Below are 18522 nucleotides of genomic sequence, written 5' to 3' on the forward strand. Positions count from 1 at the left end.
AAGTCTTTGAAAACGATTCATGTAATAAAGATTATTTGCAATACCCACATATGATGCATCATCTTCACAACTACACAGTTTAACGTGAATTTAAATTCAGCTAATAATTTCAAAGTGACAGTTTTATCTACAAAGCCTCCATTTCTATTTCAACCAATTCATTTAATGGAACAATTTAGAGCACTTGTTTAAACTGATCCAAATAACATAAAAAAAAAAGGGGGAAGTAACTTTCAAATGCATTTTAATAACAGAAACCACTGCTGATTTTTAAAGCAATGACTCTTAGCTTCAAATGTGAATGTTAATTCTACAATTTATTATTAAAGAAATGAAGGAAGAGAGCAATGTAACTGTCAGAAAAATCAGCACTCTGCCGTAAAATACCAATACACAGATATTAAGACCTCAAATAAAATACATGCTGTGAAATGTGAAAACATTGAAAATAAGTAAGATATAAAATTATAAACTTCAAACACACATTATACTACTTTTCTCACTTCACTTGATTTCCTTCCATTGCTTTCTAAATGCATCTCATGTTCAAATAGTTGAAGAAACCTGGTGATTTTCTTTATTATAAGGGCGGAGATGGCAATGATTGAACACTCTGCATTTTCTTTGGTAATAGAAAGTATGATTTATGAGAGGAAAATAAAAATCTAAGAAAACCACTCGATAAATTATTCAATTTTCAGATCATGCTGACTTAGAGCAAATTTCCTCCATGCTGCCACTATGGAAAATGCAGTTTACTGGATTAGAACACAGTGCTTAAGAGAATATCTGGGTTTGCCTCCCTGTTTTTATTAATTTTGTGACTCTAGACAAAGCATGTCAACTCTTTCAAGTCCCACGTCATTTATTTTTGAAAAATGGGACAATGCTATATGTGGGCTAATTGAACATAATAAAAAAATAAAAATAAATAGAAAGCAAAAACAAAACTGTAAAACACTATGACCCATATGAAATAGGTAATAATAAATAATAAAAGAAAAAAATAATGGAAACAATGCCTCAAAGTACAAGATAGACACACTAGTGACACTGAAGATAGCTGGCACAAGGATAGACTTTTTTAAAAAAATACTGTTTATTGGGGTGCGTGGGTGGCTCAGTTGGTTAAAGCCCCTGCCTTCAGCTCTGGTCATGATCCCAGGGTCCTGGGATCAAGCCCCACATCGGGCTCTCTGCTCAGCAGGGAGCCAGCTTCTTCCTCTCTCTTTCTCTCTCTGCCTGCCTCTCTGCCTACTTGTGTTCCCTGTCAAGTAAATTAAAAAAAAAAAATACTGTTTATTTTAATGTGTCTGAGAAAGTATGTCAAAAAGCGTACAGAGGCAATTTCTCAGGATAAGCCTAGGTATCACTATGGGAATCTCTTTTTCAGAAAGTAGTTATTTTCAGTGTTCCTCTGAAACTTCATTTCCATAAACATGGACATTTAAAAAGCTAAAATTGTTTACACAAATAACTCAAATGTTGGGAAGAGAGTTAGGGTTTATGTGAATTATGTGAGAATTAAAGGAAAAAGTGAGAAAACATTCATAAAATATTTAGTATATCATAAAATATTTAGTATATATTTATTATAGCTGGAGTGTATTAAGAGTGCAATAATTATTGTTACTATTTTTCCTTATAACCTATTACTGCCATATTACAATAATGCTAATAAACCAAATATACTCCATTCTGGCATTAAAGAAGCTTATGAGTATCCATACATAATAAAGCCATCATCTGTTACTTTCCAAACAATTTACAAATAAGATGCATTAAGAAACTAAGATACCAAGGGGCACTTGGGTGGCTCAGTGGGTTAAGCTTCCAACTTTTGATTTTGGGTCAGGTCATGATCTCAGGCTCACTGGGCTTCTGATTCTCTCTCTCCCTTTGCCCCTCCCCCATCCTTACCCCCCCCCCCCCCCAACCCATGTGGCAAGAGCCCACTCATGGCCTCTCTCTCGAATGAATAAATAAATACAATCTTTTAAAAAAAAAGACACTAGGAAATCAAGAAAGAATAAAAGAAATTAGAGGGGAGAATGGTGGAGGAGTGCTCACAGAGGACAAATGAGCAAGGACCTGAAAATAAAAGAACATAAACCATTTATCATAAGAATATTCGGCAATAGGTTGCAGTGACACTGGATCTAAGTAAATCTGCTTTTAAAGTTTGAGGAATAATCATACCTAGTGAACAGTATCTCTACTGTCCCCTTAACTTTTGAATCAGGACATGTGAAATAAATACAATGGCTTTTTGCTTATTTTTTTAAAAATCCAATAAGTAATATAGTACATTCCACTCAATAAAGGTCCAAAACTTTTCCTGCAATTTTATAAAGTTTCTCTGAATAGTTCAAAAAATGATTTTGTTTGTTTAGCTTTTTTGCTTTTTTCCAAAAAGAAGGAAAGAAAGACAATGTTAATTTCCAGCATAATATTTCTTGGGAATTTTCCTTTTCTTTTTTTTTTTTAAGATTTTATTTATTTGACAGACAGAGATCACAAGTAGGCAGAGAGGCAGGCAGAGAGAGAGAGAGAGAGAGAGAGAGAGAGAGAAGCAGGCTTCCTGCAGAGCAGAGAGCCCGATGCGGGGCTCGATCCCAGGACCCTGAGATCATGACCCGAGCCGAAGGCAGCAGCCCAAACCACTGAGCCACCCAGGCACCCCAGGAATTTTCCTTTTCAATGCACATTATGTGTTTCCACTTAATTGTAATTGTAGTTAGTATTTTCCTACAGGTAGTATTTCTGATGAAAATATGTGCTCAGAATTTTGTGAATCTTCATTTCTTTTAAATAAAATATTCTAAATTATATCCACTAATATATAAAAGTGACTTTAATATTTTTGTATTCTAACTGTTATCACAAATTAACCCTATATTTTTTTTTAACATTGGCCAAGGACCATTCAGTAATGATCTGAAGATAGTTAATATCTAACTTAAAAATCCAGATGTCTTTAGTCATAGTAAGACCAAATTCCAGAGTATATTTCTTATACCCACAAATTATTTGGGAACAGAACAAGGCTCAATCTGGTGAAACTTCAAATAACAGATAAGCCATGTGATAGCAAAAGTTATCAAAAGTTTCACCTTGATAACCCGCCATGAATATTTGAAAAGAAGGCTATGGGCCAAAGGATAAGGTAGACACCCAAGCTTAGGGATAAAGCATATAAATGCCACCTAATGACAGTTAACACATGATGAATGACACTAGCTGTCTTTGGGGAGCTGGAAGAAACATATTAATGACACTACCAGTGCCTCACCGAATGAATCAAGAACCCACATGCACTCTCTGAAAATTAATTTAAAAAGGAATTTTTCTCTTCTTGCTTGAAAGGTGTAATACAACTACAATTATGTGATATGATCAAAAAGGAGCTCCTTCAGGCAGTTGAATTTACCAGATAATTAAAGCTAATTTCTGGACAACAGACAAACAAATGACTTGAAATTGCCATTAAGCTTTATCAAATTGCTTATTGAATTTATCATCTTCAGTGATTGTCTTGGAATTAGGAAATATTCTAACTACTTTGATCTTTGGCCTTCACAGATGAAGCCTTTCCCTGCAACGTATCCTCTCTCACTACATAGTATTGTCCAATAAACGATCTTATAAAAACAGTAAGAAATAAATATAATAGATCTTTAAGATTGACCTCTGTTCTAGGATTTAACATTTTAAATATAGCAACATTTTTCTGAGTCCCAAATAAAAAAAAGAAAATCTCTCTCTGAGAGCTAAAAGAAATACCTAATAATTTTTCACACCCTGGAACATGTAAATTTGTAACATGTTTCTCTGAGGAAAATATATATTTAATCATAAAGTAACTTGTTCATCAAAAGCTTCCTAGTGAGGCTGAATACCAAATTTGTACTTACTCCTTTTTATTTTTTAAGTCACAGCTAATGGGTTGAAAAATCAGATAACATTTTATAGCAGAAATTGAGATTCACCTGCTAGCCATGACCATAAACATTATCATTATGAAGTTACAATGATAAAATTTTATTTGTTATAAAATCAAGTGGTCCACCTATGAATCAATTTAGTTTTAGTCTCTACTACATTTCTTATTTTTAGGAGAGAAAAAAAAAAATCCAGCACATGGCTATTACCAAGGTATCAAGTGGAAACAAATTTAGGATCCATCATTATCAAGATATTCTTAAAATATCTCATTAAGCTGCTACTGTTAATCCTGTTTTCATTTTTTTTTTTTAGAAAATTTTATTTATTTGACAAAGAGGAGGCAGTGAGAGAGGAAACACAAGCAGGGGGAGTGAGAGAGGGAGGAGCAGGCTTCTGCAGATCAGGGAGTCTGACTTGGGGCTTGATCCTGGGACCCTGGGATCATGACCTGAGCCAAAGGCAGATGCTTAACCGACTGAGCCACCTAGGCGCCCCAATTTTGTTTTCATTTTCCTTCACTTAATTTAAAAATATTTTTGTAAACAATACAGATTTTTGTTCTAGAAAAAATATTCATTGATTATAATAGAACTTAGAAGGTTTATCAGAAACTTGAGAATTAGAAGAAGAAATTGATAGCCGAATAGGTCAGAAACAGGGCCCTGGCTCAGTTTTTGCAGAAATGATATATTGTGAACTCATATTCTGAACGTACTCTAAGTAGTAGAAAAAGATCTGATGAAAGTGCATGTCAATAAATTTTGTACTTACTTTGCAGAGGCCAGGAGTCTGTAGTACACTGTAAGTCTATCTCCTTCCCCCTGGTCCTTTCTGTCTTCTGCAGGATCTGCTTCATCTCACAGTGAACGTCCTCTGTCATGGACACTGGTTGACTGTTTACTGGTGTTTTACTCAACGTCTTCATATGCTGTTGAACTTCCGCCAAAAGAACGGCTTGTATTGCTTCAGTTACCTATAAAGATTTTTTTTTTTTAATCATTTTGGCAGGGGGCGGGGGGAGATTATTACAAATGCTTGGGGTCTTCCATCAAGTTGAGAGCCTGGAATTTGGACTTAAATAGGTTTCACATAAAGTGTACCACTCCCATCCACTAGAATTAGCATCTGAAACAATTGAAATGCAGATACTGAACACTGGAACCCAGACCAACACACTGTTCTTTTGCTAACACAAGAGATTCTAAAAGGAAAGTTGAAAGGAGTTCTCAATTCTTTCACCTAAGGTACTTTCATTTCTGCCAGAAGATAAAGAAAATGAATTTGAAGATATTATACTGTTTCTTAAAGTCAAGTTTAGCTCCTCAAATAATGTCTAGCTTGAAAGCACTATTTAGCTAAAAACACTTGATTTAAATTCAGGTTTAATACAGAAAGCTGAAGACAAGACTTTAACAATAAATCTCACTAAATTGTGTGGATGTTGGGGCACCTGGGTGACTCAATGGGTTAAAGCCTCTGCCTTTGGCTCGGGTCATGATCCCAGCATCTTGGGATTGAGCACAGCATCAGACTCTCTGCTCTGTGGGGAGCTGTTCCTACCCCCCTACACCCCTGCCTCTCTGCCTACTTGTGATCTCTGTCTGCCAAATAAATAAATAAAATATATATTAAAAAAATAAATTGTGTGTATGTGTACATGGTTGTACACAGTTTAAAAATATTGCAAAGCTTGACTTCCAATTATTGTACATATTCAGTCAAGGATCTATGATTGGGTCGAGGGGGAAGGGAATGCTTGTCATAGACATCTAATCCAATATCTTCATTTTTTTAAATGAAGAAGCTGGGACAGGACATCTCATAGATATGATGAACAGGCCTTCCGACCGCTGATTCTATGTCCTTTTTAGTATATGTCCTCCCAAGTTTCTATATCCTCATCCCTTAGTAAAATCAGTGACAACGTACCTTTACTCTTCCTAGCTTGTTCACATATTTGTCACTAATATTATAAGAGTAAATAATATGAGTATCATCAAAAAAATAAGAGGAAGCAGAAATAACTGAATAAAACATATTAGTCATAATGAGTAGGATACTCAGTCATAAAACTTAAAAGCGAATACTGAATGGCATTCACTCAATTAGAAACAAACTCAAACCCACACTTTGTGCTCAGTGTGAAATCAATACTCAGCATGGCTCCAATCCACCAGCAGATGGTACATCTTATAAGCATGTAATAATGCTATCACAATATCTGGTATACAGTGGGTACTAAATAAATGCTAATGGAATTGAAATAGATTCTGTACTTAAAAAAATAAAGTGTAGAAAGTAGAATTTATTGATAATTTCTGACTATCAATACTTTAATCTCTTTAGTATATAAATACAGTAGATAAATTTTGCGATAGTTAGTAGGGATAGAATTTTCCCCAACAAAATATAAAATTTTTAGACAATATATTATATAACTTTTTGAATTTAATAATGAGCTAGAATTGAAAGCAGTGCAGCTGTAAAGCTGTCTCCCAAATGCACAGAAATAATTTTCTTTGAAAAGACAGATGTGCAAAGCATTACACTCTTATGAGAGAATGTGCAGAGATTTAAGTGAAGATTTACAAATCCATTGGCTGGAAAGAGACGGCCACAAATCTGGGCCATATTCTTATTACTAGAAGTATTACTATGCCATAGGCAAGCTAAACATTTTAATGGTTTTCTACTAAAACCTTGACATAGCAAAGTTCTGTAAAATAGCACAGAGCGTTACGAAGACTCACGAGAGCCCCTGTGGACTGCTTGTGGTTCCAGTGTCCAGAATTTTCAGAAGAAAAGTATTTTCTCAACACTTGGTCCACAATGACTTTTCACATCTTTGCAGCATCTCCTGGGAAAGCAATACTTGTCCCTGGAGGCCTGGATGTCATGATTTCACCCACTGGTGTTAGATTATAAAATCCAAGGAATTTTAATGAAGCTTCAGAAACACGCAAATGAGCAACCCCAAAATCTTACTGTTGCTTTTTCAGCATTTATTTCTCTGTGGGACATATTACATGCATTAGAAGCAAAAGAGGCAATCTCCAGACGAACTCATTCATCTGCAAAATTAACACATTCTTATCCCCAGCCCCCTTCACTTTGTGAGGTAGGATTCTGCTACTTGACAGAAACATTCCATTACCACCTAAAATACATTAAGAAGTAGATTCAGCTTAACATGATTTGACTAACTGCTTAGATGAACAGCTTTATAAGGAATTTGAGGATTGGTTAATGAAGCATTAAAATGCAAGAGGCTCTGTTGCTCCCAGAGGACCAAGGATTTTCATTCCCATTTTACAAGTGAGGAAAAGAATCAACAAGCTACACCTATCTTCCAGAGTTATTCATCCGGTTAGCAGCAGAGAAGAGAGGAGAACTTTGATGCTTGGACTTCCTACAAAGTGAGTAATAAATGCTCTGGTCACATTTGTCGTCCTGCCAGACTTTTACACAAGGTCATAGAATCATAGAACCTTAAAGGTCCATTAGTCCAAACATGTCCAAATCACATTAAAATTTATTTGAAGGCCAAATGAACAACTGCAAAATACCTTTAGTTAGAGCAATTCAGGATAAATTTTCTGTTGAATTCTTTTCCTTCAGGATTTTTTCCCTTGGTGAGGAATTCTTAGGCTACTGGGGGAAAAAAAATCTTGCCTTTAATAGAGACTCTTAGGATGTTTGCTAACACGCTGGTAAAAATAAAAATGTACTAATGTTTATTTGATAGTCCCAGAGGCTTTTGCATAGCTAGTCATTCATTTGTTAAATATTTATTGACAGGCTGCCATGATTACTACTTTTCTGGGCATTGGTGATTGAGGGGTGAGTGAGACGGACTGAGTCCCTGCTCTCAGCAAGTTTCAATAACAGCAAGAAGACAGAAGATAAGCAAGCAAAAAAGCAAATACTATCATTTCCATTAAAAGCAACTGCAACAAAGAAAATAAAACTGGGTAATGCCATAGTGACTGGAGGCATGGAGTAGTGACAACATGAGGTGGGTAATCAGGGAAGACTTCTTGGAGGAGTTGACCTTTGAGGTAAAACTCAAACAATGAATGGAAAAATTAGAATTCCAGCCCAAGAGAGCAGTAAGGCCCTGAGGTGGAAATGAGCACTGTGTATTTTGGAAATAAAAAGGTCAGTGTGGCTAGTTAGAGCAGGAGGGAGAATGATGAATAAAGAGGCTAGGCTAGTGGCAAACCATGTAGAAACTCACAGGCCATGGAAACATGTTTCAATAACCATTCCAACTGTGTTTATTTGGTTTTGTGGTGTCAGCCCCACAGTGTGTTCTGACTTAAGTTTCTTTGTTTTCAATAAGCATTTGTAATTGGAATTATTGCTATGCTGGTCTTGCAAAATTTGACATTTATTAAGCTCATGAAAAAGAATAAAGTCCCGATAAATATTCATCTAATCAACACACAGATATTTATTGTACAATATACAAAGCTACCTAGTAAGCTTTTAAGATCCACAAAAGCTTTAAAAGAGATAGAAGGACTTAAATTTGGCCTTAAAGAAACCCATTCTCTCAAACAGCTTATAGATGAGGTACTTTCGAGAAAAGAAAAATAATTCCTAAGTCCACATACCAAATTCCCAGGCCTAGGGCCTTTTATGTCATGGTGTATTTTAAAATCAAATAATAGACAATTCTGCCACAAACTGGAACATCAATAGGCAATAAGGTATGGTAACAACGAAAACATCCCTTCCTCAGGCCCCCGGTTCATCCCCCCTAACCTGTGCATCCTTGCATATGTCCATCTCTACTTTTCCCCTCATTATTAGTCTCTGCATTTGTCCTGTTAAATGAAATGCCCGGGGAGGAAATTTTCTGTGAGGACAACAGTAGCCACTTGTGGGTACTCTCGGGATAAGGAGAGTATGACTGAACCACTCACAGAATAGAAAGGCACAGCAGGGAACTGTTCTAATAACTTCAAGAACATACTATGTCATACCTGCACAGACTGGTCTCTCCAACAGGAAATGAGCTTCAAAAGTGAAATGTCAGCTTCAGGTATATGGGCTTCATTCTTACCTAGAAATACAGAGAACACATTTGTTCTTGAGAATATTAACATGCATGCAACCCAATGATCCTCAACCCTGGCTCCATGTTAGAGTCACCTGGGGGGTATTTTCTCCACAAACACCAGAGGTTCTGATTTAATCGGTCCCGGGAGAAGGTAGGGCAGGAATGAATACCCTGTGATACCCAATGATTTTCATGTGTAACCAGCCAAGAACCATTTAGTAATTTATTTATATTTCTAATGATTATACGAATATATATTCACATCAAATCAAATTCATCTTTATACCCTAAGCCCATCTTCATAACTTTTGCCAACAGAGTGTGCAATGAATAATGTTCCCACCCAAAACAGATGGCCAAATTTTACAATTCCTTCCTCATGCAAATAGATCCTGACATACTATCTTGCCATGAATTAGCATTTATCACACAGCAATCATATAAAGACTTCCTTGGATTTGTCCTTACCCAATTATACTACTCTGATCAATAGATCTAGCACTTATGTTTTAATCTGACTCATTTTGTTATGTATTGTTTCTTTTAAATTTGCCCTTTTGAATGTCCTTTCTATCTATTTGCCTTAATGTTCAGTGTGAAATTTTAAGAGTGAGCTAGGGCTTGGTTTATTTAAATTGATCCACAGAGTGTCCAGCAGCCCCCTACACAAAAAAGCACTTAATAAGTGCCTTTTCATTAATTGAAAATGTACATATAATCATCCAAATGAAAAATTGATCAATTAAGGCTTTCTGATGGCTAAAGTATATTATCTAGGTGCCAGATCGTGGGAGTTAAGATAAGGAAAAATGATGACGGCTTGCATTGGAGGGAAAATTACTCTAATCATCTATTTAAATGAATGTATTAATATGTGTTCGAAATTCTGGCATCAACTCTTTAAATTAGTATTAGTTCGGTATGCTTTTCATTGAATTTCATTTTATATATTAAAAGATAAGTATATGTGTATATATATGCACAAATATATATTTTATAAATATTATATGTTATATATATATATTTTATGTATTAGTGGTCAAAGGAAATGTGATAGAAAGTATTAAACATAATGTGAACTAAGAATATTAAAGAGACATATGAAACTTCTGACTCATTAATATCGTTATTTTTCCCTGATGGAACATATGATGTGAATTTGAAATGACCAAGATCAGTGCATAAAACATGTAAGTATGATAGAGCACTACGATTTTGAAGTCATATTTTCCATTTCTTTGTGAGCACAGCAGGTAAGAGAAAATTTTCCTTTGATCTCTGTCCTTCCCCTCCTCTCTCATTCTGTTGACCTTGTGACTCTACCATCAAAGCTAAGTATTGGTCTTAACTTTAGCTACTTACTGGCATCATGGGGTACTTCACAGTGCACTTTAATGTGATGTTAAAATTTTAATATGAGGTAGAAATGAGAGCCAACTTTTCTTGGCCATGTCAGTGAACTAAAGAATTAATTGCAACATCAGAGAGAAAGATAAAAAGAAAACACCCCAGGCTTACCAATAGTACTGAGTCACCATTTTTGCTGACAAAAGTGGGCAGTGGTTCCTCCACTCTTTAGAATGAGCACCTCAGAGTATTATTTTATTCAGGCTTTGACTTTACTGAATTAATAGCATAAAGCGAACCCCTCCTTTCCCTTCACCTCCCGTCTTCCAATTACTAAAACACAAAACCATGCTCCTTAGGATCTATGTGAATCTTAAATGCTGCAAGCCCTGCCTCTAAACACAGGAGAGACTATTCAGTAGTACACTTGCTCCTGCTACTTTGGGGAGGAAATGCTGGGGAGTCCACGGCTCTGGTTAGCAATTCTCTCCATCTCTGCAGAAATCACTTACATTCTGCTTTAAACTCTATTCCTTTTCTCAATGTTATAAAAAATAAAAACAAGGAGAAATGCCCTAATAAGGGCTATGGCTTGAAGAGAAGGCAGGCAGCCCAGACTGGGACCTTTTAGAGAAAATACTAGTTGGGATCCTGAGAAGTGTGCTGATGTAATGCAAAGAGCAAGTGGTTTGGGACCAGAGTTGGCCTGGAATCCTGGCCCCTCTGCTCAGCAGCTCTTTGTCTCTGAGTGGAATCATCTAATTTCCATGAGCCCCAGTTTTCCGAAGGGTAAAACAAGATAGTTCTTCCTACTGTGCAAGGTTGTTTCTATATAGAGAGAATATGTGTAAAGCCAATGGCATAATTCTTTGAATATACTAGACACGCAAAAATTGGAAGCTATTAATAACTCTCAGTTTAAAATATTCCAAATATTCTTTTTAGTAGCCTTGAGAAGGCCCCTATGGACCATTATTCAGGGCATCTCAATGTGTCGATGGCATAATGCATAACTTCATCAAGTCTAAAATCTCATTCCCATTTTACAAGTGTAGTAAATACAGGTTTAAAGGAGTAAAAGACATGCCCAAAGCTGTACAAGTGGTAAGTGTTAGAACTAGATCTTAAACCTCAGCCATCTGTTTCCAAAACCATTATTCTATTTACTATTCACACATGAATCCAAAGGTATTTGCTTAATTCCTTGAAGGCTTTGTTCTGGGAATTGGGGATACAGCAGTAAATAAAACTGTCATAAAAAAATAATAACCCCCATGGAGCTTACACTTTAGTAGCAGGACACAGATGGCAAATAAAAAAAAAAAAGGTATATATTACATTAGAGTGAAAAGAATTATGGAAAACAGTAAAGGAGGGAATGGGACAGAGCGTGCTGGGGAGAAAGGAGGGCACCTTCATTGCTAAAATGGGGTCCAAGCAAGAACCAAGGATGTAAGATGGAGGCAGGAGGCAGCCGGTTGACCTCTGTGATCTGAGGAAAGAGCATTCCAGGCAGGAGAAGAGCTAGCACAAAGGCCCTAAGACCTGCCCATCTTGTTTGGGTCAGAGTAAAAGGTCCGGTGTAGCTGGATCACATGAAGCAAGGGGTAAGTAAGTACAAAGAGATGGCGTCAGATGGGAGGGGTGGTCGTTGCAATGACAGAAGCAGAACAACCAGGGGGCGCCTCGGTGGCTCACTGGGTTGAGCCTCTGCCTTCAGCTCAGGTCATGATCCAAGGGTCCTGGGCTCAAGCCCCACCTCAGGCTCTCTGCTCAGCGGGGAGCCTGCTTCCCTCTCTGTCTCTGCCTGCCTCTCTGCCTACTTGTGATCCCTTGCTCTGTCAAATAAATAAATAAAATATTAAAAAAAAAAAAAAAGGCAGAACAACCAGATTATACTGGGCCTTGTACGCTCTCCTAAAGACTGTGCCTTTTATTCAGAGCGGAACAGAAGCAGGTGAAAGGTTTTAAGCAGAAGCATAAGGTTCTGACTTAGTTTCCAATGGGTCATTCTGACTGCTTGATGGTGAATAAAGTACAGGAAGGAGAAATAGGAGCCGAAGGGTGGTTAGGTTAGGAGGCAAGGAGAGATGAAGGCTCTGGGGTGTGGTCTCTGGGTAAATAGAAACAGAATCTGGGATATATTCTGAAGGGAGAACCAATATATTTACTAAAAGATTGGGTGCACAAAAAAAAAAAAAAAAAAAGGTCGGGGGGTGAGTCAAAATGACACCAAAATTCTTGGCTTGAATCACGAGAAGGGCAGATTTGCTTTACTGAGATGTCAAAGATTTAGAGAAGCAGGTTTTGAGGATAAATTGGCTATCTGGCATCAAAAGAAAATCTAAACACCAAGACTATTACTCAGAAGAATTCAAGGATCATTATATAACCTTCTGAAAAAGCTATAAAATTCTCTAATATAATAATCACTTATTTGGTAATAAAGATACTGATGTAATAAACTTCCCCATAAATCACAGGTGACCTTAACTTAATATCTAAATATTTCTTTTGCCAAAAAGTTTCAGACTTTCAGGCATTTCAAAGATCTTTTGATAAAATTCATCACATTACATGTCTTGTAACACTATTCATTTTAATAAAAAATCACATGTATTTCAAATATAATACAAAAGTATAGCCATGTGAAATGCAGACTAAATCAAACAATAAATGCAAACACTGCTCATTCCAAACTGTAGCAGGAGACCCAGTTGTAGATGGGCCAGTTATTCTATTTCATAGAGAAAAAAAAAAAAAAATCAGACTTGTATCTCTAAGTCCTTTACCATTTCGTAAGTAACCACAGAAGCTTGAAATAGTAAAAACTTCATTCCCAGGACTTTTTGCCTTGTTGTGCACAGATTCCATTTTGAAAGACCTGTCGGAGGAAAAATAGAGGATATCATTAAAGATATATGAAAAGTATTTTTAGAAATAAATTGAAGATTTGAGTGTATGACCACTTTTAAAAAATTTGGGAACTGAACATAGGTTATTTTTTAAGCAATGTTCTCCAACAGTAATCTCTTTGGTAAATTTCCCCACTTTGTTCCTACCTAAAACCTTAATCCCAGTTTTGAATTTTAGGTTACCAGAATTATTTTGTGACTCACTTTTCTAGGAGGAGCTCCACTACGATAGGTCATGTAATTTGTGGTAAGTGCAATATATTCTGAATCTTAATATGTTGACATCTGCCACAGTTCTCCACAGGTCCTCTAAGGACCTGAGGAAGGTGAGTTCTACTCCAGACCAGTGATTTAATCATAGCAACTTTCAGGTACTGTTCAGGGATATTGTCATAGGCAGATGGCTCTTTCCTTAAAATGCAGTTACGTCATGCACCCCATTGTGAAGCCCACAAGGATTTCTCCACATTCACAACCACAGTGAAATGTTAGTGAAATGGACAAATCCAATGCACATTATTTTGATTTCCCAAAAATTGCCATGCTGTCCAACAGCAAATCCAAGTTGAAGTGACTGATTTCTGGAAGCAGTCTCTAATCCGGACAACTCTTTCAATAATTTTTTTTTAATGAAGAATTTCGTAAAGAGTTAACTAATGTATGGTGGCAATTTTTAGCGGAAGGCAGGCTGACAGCCCACGATCCCCCCTCAGGGCACCAGACACACCCTGCACATCCTGAACTCCCTATCTGCAGCCAACTCAGAATGAAAACCTCCATCACACATTAACCAAGTCCCTCACTGGCTCTGTGGGATCATGATTAGGCAGATACAATTTGTTAACAACCCACGTTTTCAAGAATTTGAAGAAATCTTAGTGGCCGCCTAGCCCACAAACCTCATTTTCTAAATGAGGAAAGCAAGGCTCAGAGCGGGTAAGTGACTTGTCCAGAGCTACACATGGCTAGTTAAACATCAAAAGCAGGATTTATTCCCAGGTTTTCAGGCTCCAGGCTGACTGCATTTTTTTGCTTATCATACGTTCAGTGCTTCGTAATCTTCTTAGTTACAGGAAGAAGAGAAAAGTAAAAGAAGGCTATATGAAACTTAAACATGTGTATATATATGTGTGTGTGTATATATAATATGTATTACATATACATATTATGTATGAAAAGAAAACAGAGAAAAATTTAGTATAAAACCACAGAATTTTACCAGTCTATGTCTCCAAAATAGGGTCACAGAACAGAAAATGGGAAACCTTGCATTATAATGGAAGGAAGCATAACATCAGATCCTAAATAATCCACAGAGCCTTCCTACCAAAGGGTAGGCCCACCGAGGGCAGGAATGGTGCTGACCGTTCAGTGCCTGGAACTGAGCTCCTATCACAGAACAGAAACGTCAAGGACCATTTACCACCACATAGTGGGAAGTGCTTTCTGTAAAAGCGTTCCCATGGTTTCCACTCACACTAATTACTCTCTTTACTCTGAACACCAAAATACTTACCTATACTACCAAGATTTTTCCGCATTTCTTTACCCTACTTTTGGTGTTTTCTATTTATTTCATGTGCCTTTTTCTTTCTTTCTTTTTTTTTTTTAATCATTTGAATCAAATGAGAAATTTCTTCTGTAGACTAAGGGCACATGCTGTAAATTGTAAATTGTAAATTCAATCCTCTAATGTCAGACTGAAAAACTATACTGAATTTTAGCAATAGAAGAAGGCAGACACACAGAGTTAAGGTTAGTAATGAATCAGGCTCTGGAATTAGACTGGTGCTCAGCTTTGAATCAGCCTCTAAGAAGCTGAATTAATCTTGGAGTTGATACCTTTTCGCCATAAGACTCAATATCCTCATCTTTAAAAGAGCAAAATAATAGTACCTATATGCCAGCCTTGCATATTAAGTGATATCAGGTAAGTAAAGTACTTACATGGTGACTAATAGATATTAAATATTCAAAAAACAAGAGCTATTTTTATTCAACTGTACTTTTTGTAAATGAATTACTGATTGCCACCTCTAGCTTAGTACAACAAAGTATAAATTAAATGGTGGGACTTGGGCTATGAAACTGTAAAACTTTCTCCGATGATATATGAAATATCACTGGCATTTACTTAAATGTTCTTTGTTCATATTTAATTCACAGCAAGTAAAATGGATTTCAAGGTGTGTATGAATCAAACTATCGTCTATCTCTCGGTCTACCTATCTATTAAATCATTCAGCGCCCAGCACTAGGATTTTCCTGGTACATATTATGAGAGCAATGGATATTTTTTGAATGAATACATTTTTAAATATATAGATTAATTGCCCAAATTATTCTCTGATTCCAAAGAATTAAGAGGAAGTTTTTCTTAAATGTGTTTTGAGCTGAAGGAGCTGTTGCATATTTACTCTTGATCTGAAAAAAGGAAGAAAGGAAGGAAGAAGAGGAGGGAGGGAGGGTAAAGAGCCAAATACAGCAAGTAATTATGATTCTTTTAATGTCCCAAATAATAGTAGCCAAAATATTTACGCATATCTTACCTGTCAGTTCCACATGCCAGCTCTAAAGGCATGTTAACTAACTTATTAACTACAAATAGTCTGCTCAGTAAATAAACTATAGTGTCCGACTCTTGCAAAGAATTACAATTATTCTCCAATCCTCTTGGCATTCCAACCTGATTTGGAAGAGTGGACGTGTACTTGTTTGACAAGTCCAAAACTTTTTTGGAAAATAAATTAACTTTTGAATAGTCTGTTTTCGTTTCAGCACTGCATACATCCCACCCCGGCAGCATCAATGAGAAGCGGTCTTCATTTGCAGCAAGTCCTAAAGAAACAGAACCCTGAAGCTTTAAAATATTGAGATGCTTAATGCAGAGATTATCTAATTCTTTATCCAGTCCCCATGGCAAAAAGCAAGATAGGAACAATTTAGCTGCATCTATTGTGATGCTGGCATCCATTTTTCTTGATGGTTCCGGGTGCATCTTTTTGGAGTTCTTTGTTTTTTTCTGCCTTTTAATGCCATCACTTTCTTCTAAGAATTTGACAGCATTATCTCCTTGGGCTGGGTTCTCACCAAAAGGCTTGGCTTGCACTTCTGCTGAGAGAGAACCACAGGCAGTTTTATTTCTTTTCAGCGTCAGTGTTTTCTTCTCCACTGTGCTTTTGGCTCTTCTCAGGATCTCACTACCATAGAATGAATTAGAAGGGTCAACGTCACAGATTGGAGTTGGCAGCAAAAGTTCAACAAGATTTTCCAGATCAAATAGAAGGATATGAAAGCCAATGTTACTCCATTTTGTCTTCACAGGCAAGACATTAAAAGGTCCTGAGAAAGACTTGGCATCAGCAACCTACAGGAGATTAAGGAGAAAAAACAATTATGTGTCAGGGTTTTTATTTTTCAAGTGATTTTTATTAAAAGTTCCATATTAAAATGGCATAAAATGAAAGCATTAAGTAGCAGTACAACTAAAGCCATTTCAATTATTTTGTCTGTTAGGAAAACTTTCCTCTAAATTAAACAGTCTATACTCCTTAAAAACTTTTTTTTTCCTTCCTAAAACCTTTATTTTTCTTTGAAAAAAAAAAAAAAATGAATTAGGCCTAGGAAGTAAGATAGCATCAGATCAATATCTTTTCTTATCTGATTTCTTATCTTCCTATCAACATAGCCATGAAGACCCACAAAGGGGAAAAAGTGGGTTTGAAAATTAAGGAGGAGAACATTGATATGCCTGGGTGGTTCATTCAGTTCAGTGTCTGCCTTTGGCTCAGGTCATGATCCCAAGGTCCTGGGATCAAGCCTTGCATCAGGCTTCCCACTGAGCAGGGAGCCCAAGTTGGGGCTCGATCCCAGGTCCTTGGGATCACGCCCTGAGCCAAAAGTAGACGCTTAATGACTGAGCCACCCAGGCGCCCCAGGTTCACACAATTTTTTAATTGTTTAATACCTTTCTTTTTTCATTTTTGTGTTTGGTTTGCAATAGAACATACTTTTCATGTTTGTTTGTTTTTTTTTTTAATCTTGATATCAGTTGTTCCAGTATCATTTGCAAGCTTGTTCTTTTCTCACTGATCTGCTGTCTGGGACATTATTCAATTAATCTATTCCATAGTATAATAGCTTTACAAAAAGACTTCAGATCTGGTAGTGAGGTTCCCCTATCCAGTTGTTTATACAGTCTTTTATTCTTTCACGTAAGTTTGAGGATGTTTGTCAAGTTCCAGACTGTATCTCCCACTTACTTAGACCATGCTTAATTTCTTTTGATCGTTTAATGGTTGTTCAGAGGGATGTTTATATTATTTGCTTATCAATTTTTTAAACTTCCTGTAGCTATGGGTCCTTTTTCATTTTTGATATTATTGCTTTTGCTTTTTTTCTTGCCAGAAGTTTATCGATTTTGATATTCTCTTCAAAGAATCAAATTTTTACTTTGTAGGTCCTCTCATGGAATCATGTTTTCCTTGGAAGACCATTTCCTTGAGTAAACTATTTTAATTTCATTTATTTTCTCACAGCATTTTTGAAGGCATAATTCTCCAGTCTTCGGGTTTCCTTTGATGCATTTGAGATGTTAGCTAGTACTCTGTCACTCTGTCTTTTCTCTATGCTGCTCTTTAGATCATTTTGTCTTTACTATTCTGCATAAGAGCATAGAATCACTAGAATTCTTTTAGGTGTGGATGTTTCCCCCCAATCCTACATTGTATCTGAGTATTTCTAGGTCTCCTTAATTTTGTTCAGTTCTCAGACCTACCTTTTTGAATGTTTTCCCTCTGCATCCCTTTCACCCCATACAGAACTCTGGTGAGCCCATTTGTCAGATAAACTATTTTCTCTCTCTCTCTCTTTTTTTTTTTTTTTTTTAAATTTCTTTGTCTCTCTGTGCCTCATGCTGGGCATCACTTTGGAATTCTCCTTTAGCTTGCCTATTTTCTTCTCACCTGTCTCTCCTATAACATTTAACTTACCCACTGAGTTTTTTAATTTTGAGTTTTACATTTTTAATCTCTATCAGTTCCATTTGGTCCCTTTAAAAAACAAACTGTTCATTTTTACAGTTATGTCTTTTTTATATTTTTAAACCATTAGTTCATTTTTACAGTCAGTTATTTCTTCCTTATTTTTTAAACCATTATTCTTCTAAAGGTACTTATTTTGTATCTATAATTCCAATTTTTAAAATCCTTGTGAGTATGACTCTGCTTTTTTATTTTGGTGGTGCTTTTC

At 36.3% G+C, this 18522-nt stretch overlaps 1 protein-coding gene across 2 annotated transcripts in view; it reads right to left on the reverse strand.

Moving 5' to 3' along the window:
- The window catches only part of WDR72 (WD repeat domain 72), a 208855-nt gene that overhangs the window by 75917 nt on the left and 114416 nt on the right, over positions 1-18522 (reverse strand). For both annotated transcript variants that reach the window (XM_059372862.1, XM_059372863.1), the window contains exons 15-18: positions 15822-16639; positions 13150-13241; positions 8934-9013; positions 4717-4918 (exon numbers count right to left, since the gene is read on the reverse strand). In XM_059372862.1, coding sequence (XP_059228845.1) covers positions 4717-4918; positions 8934-9013; positions 13150-13241; positions 15822-16639 — 1192 coding nt within the window. The remainder of the gene's footprint in view (positions 1-4716; positions 4919-8933; positions 9014-13149; positions 13242-15821; positions 16640-18522) is intronic.

Source organism: Mustela nigripes, chromosome 13 (assembly GCF_022355385.1).
Source record: "Mustela nigripes isolate SB6536 chromosome 13, MUSNIG.SB6536, whole genome shotgun sequence".
Taxonomy (NCBI): Eukaryota; Metazoa; Chordata; class Mammalia; order Carnivora; family Mustelidae; genus Mustela; species Mustela nigripes.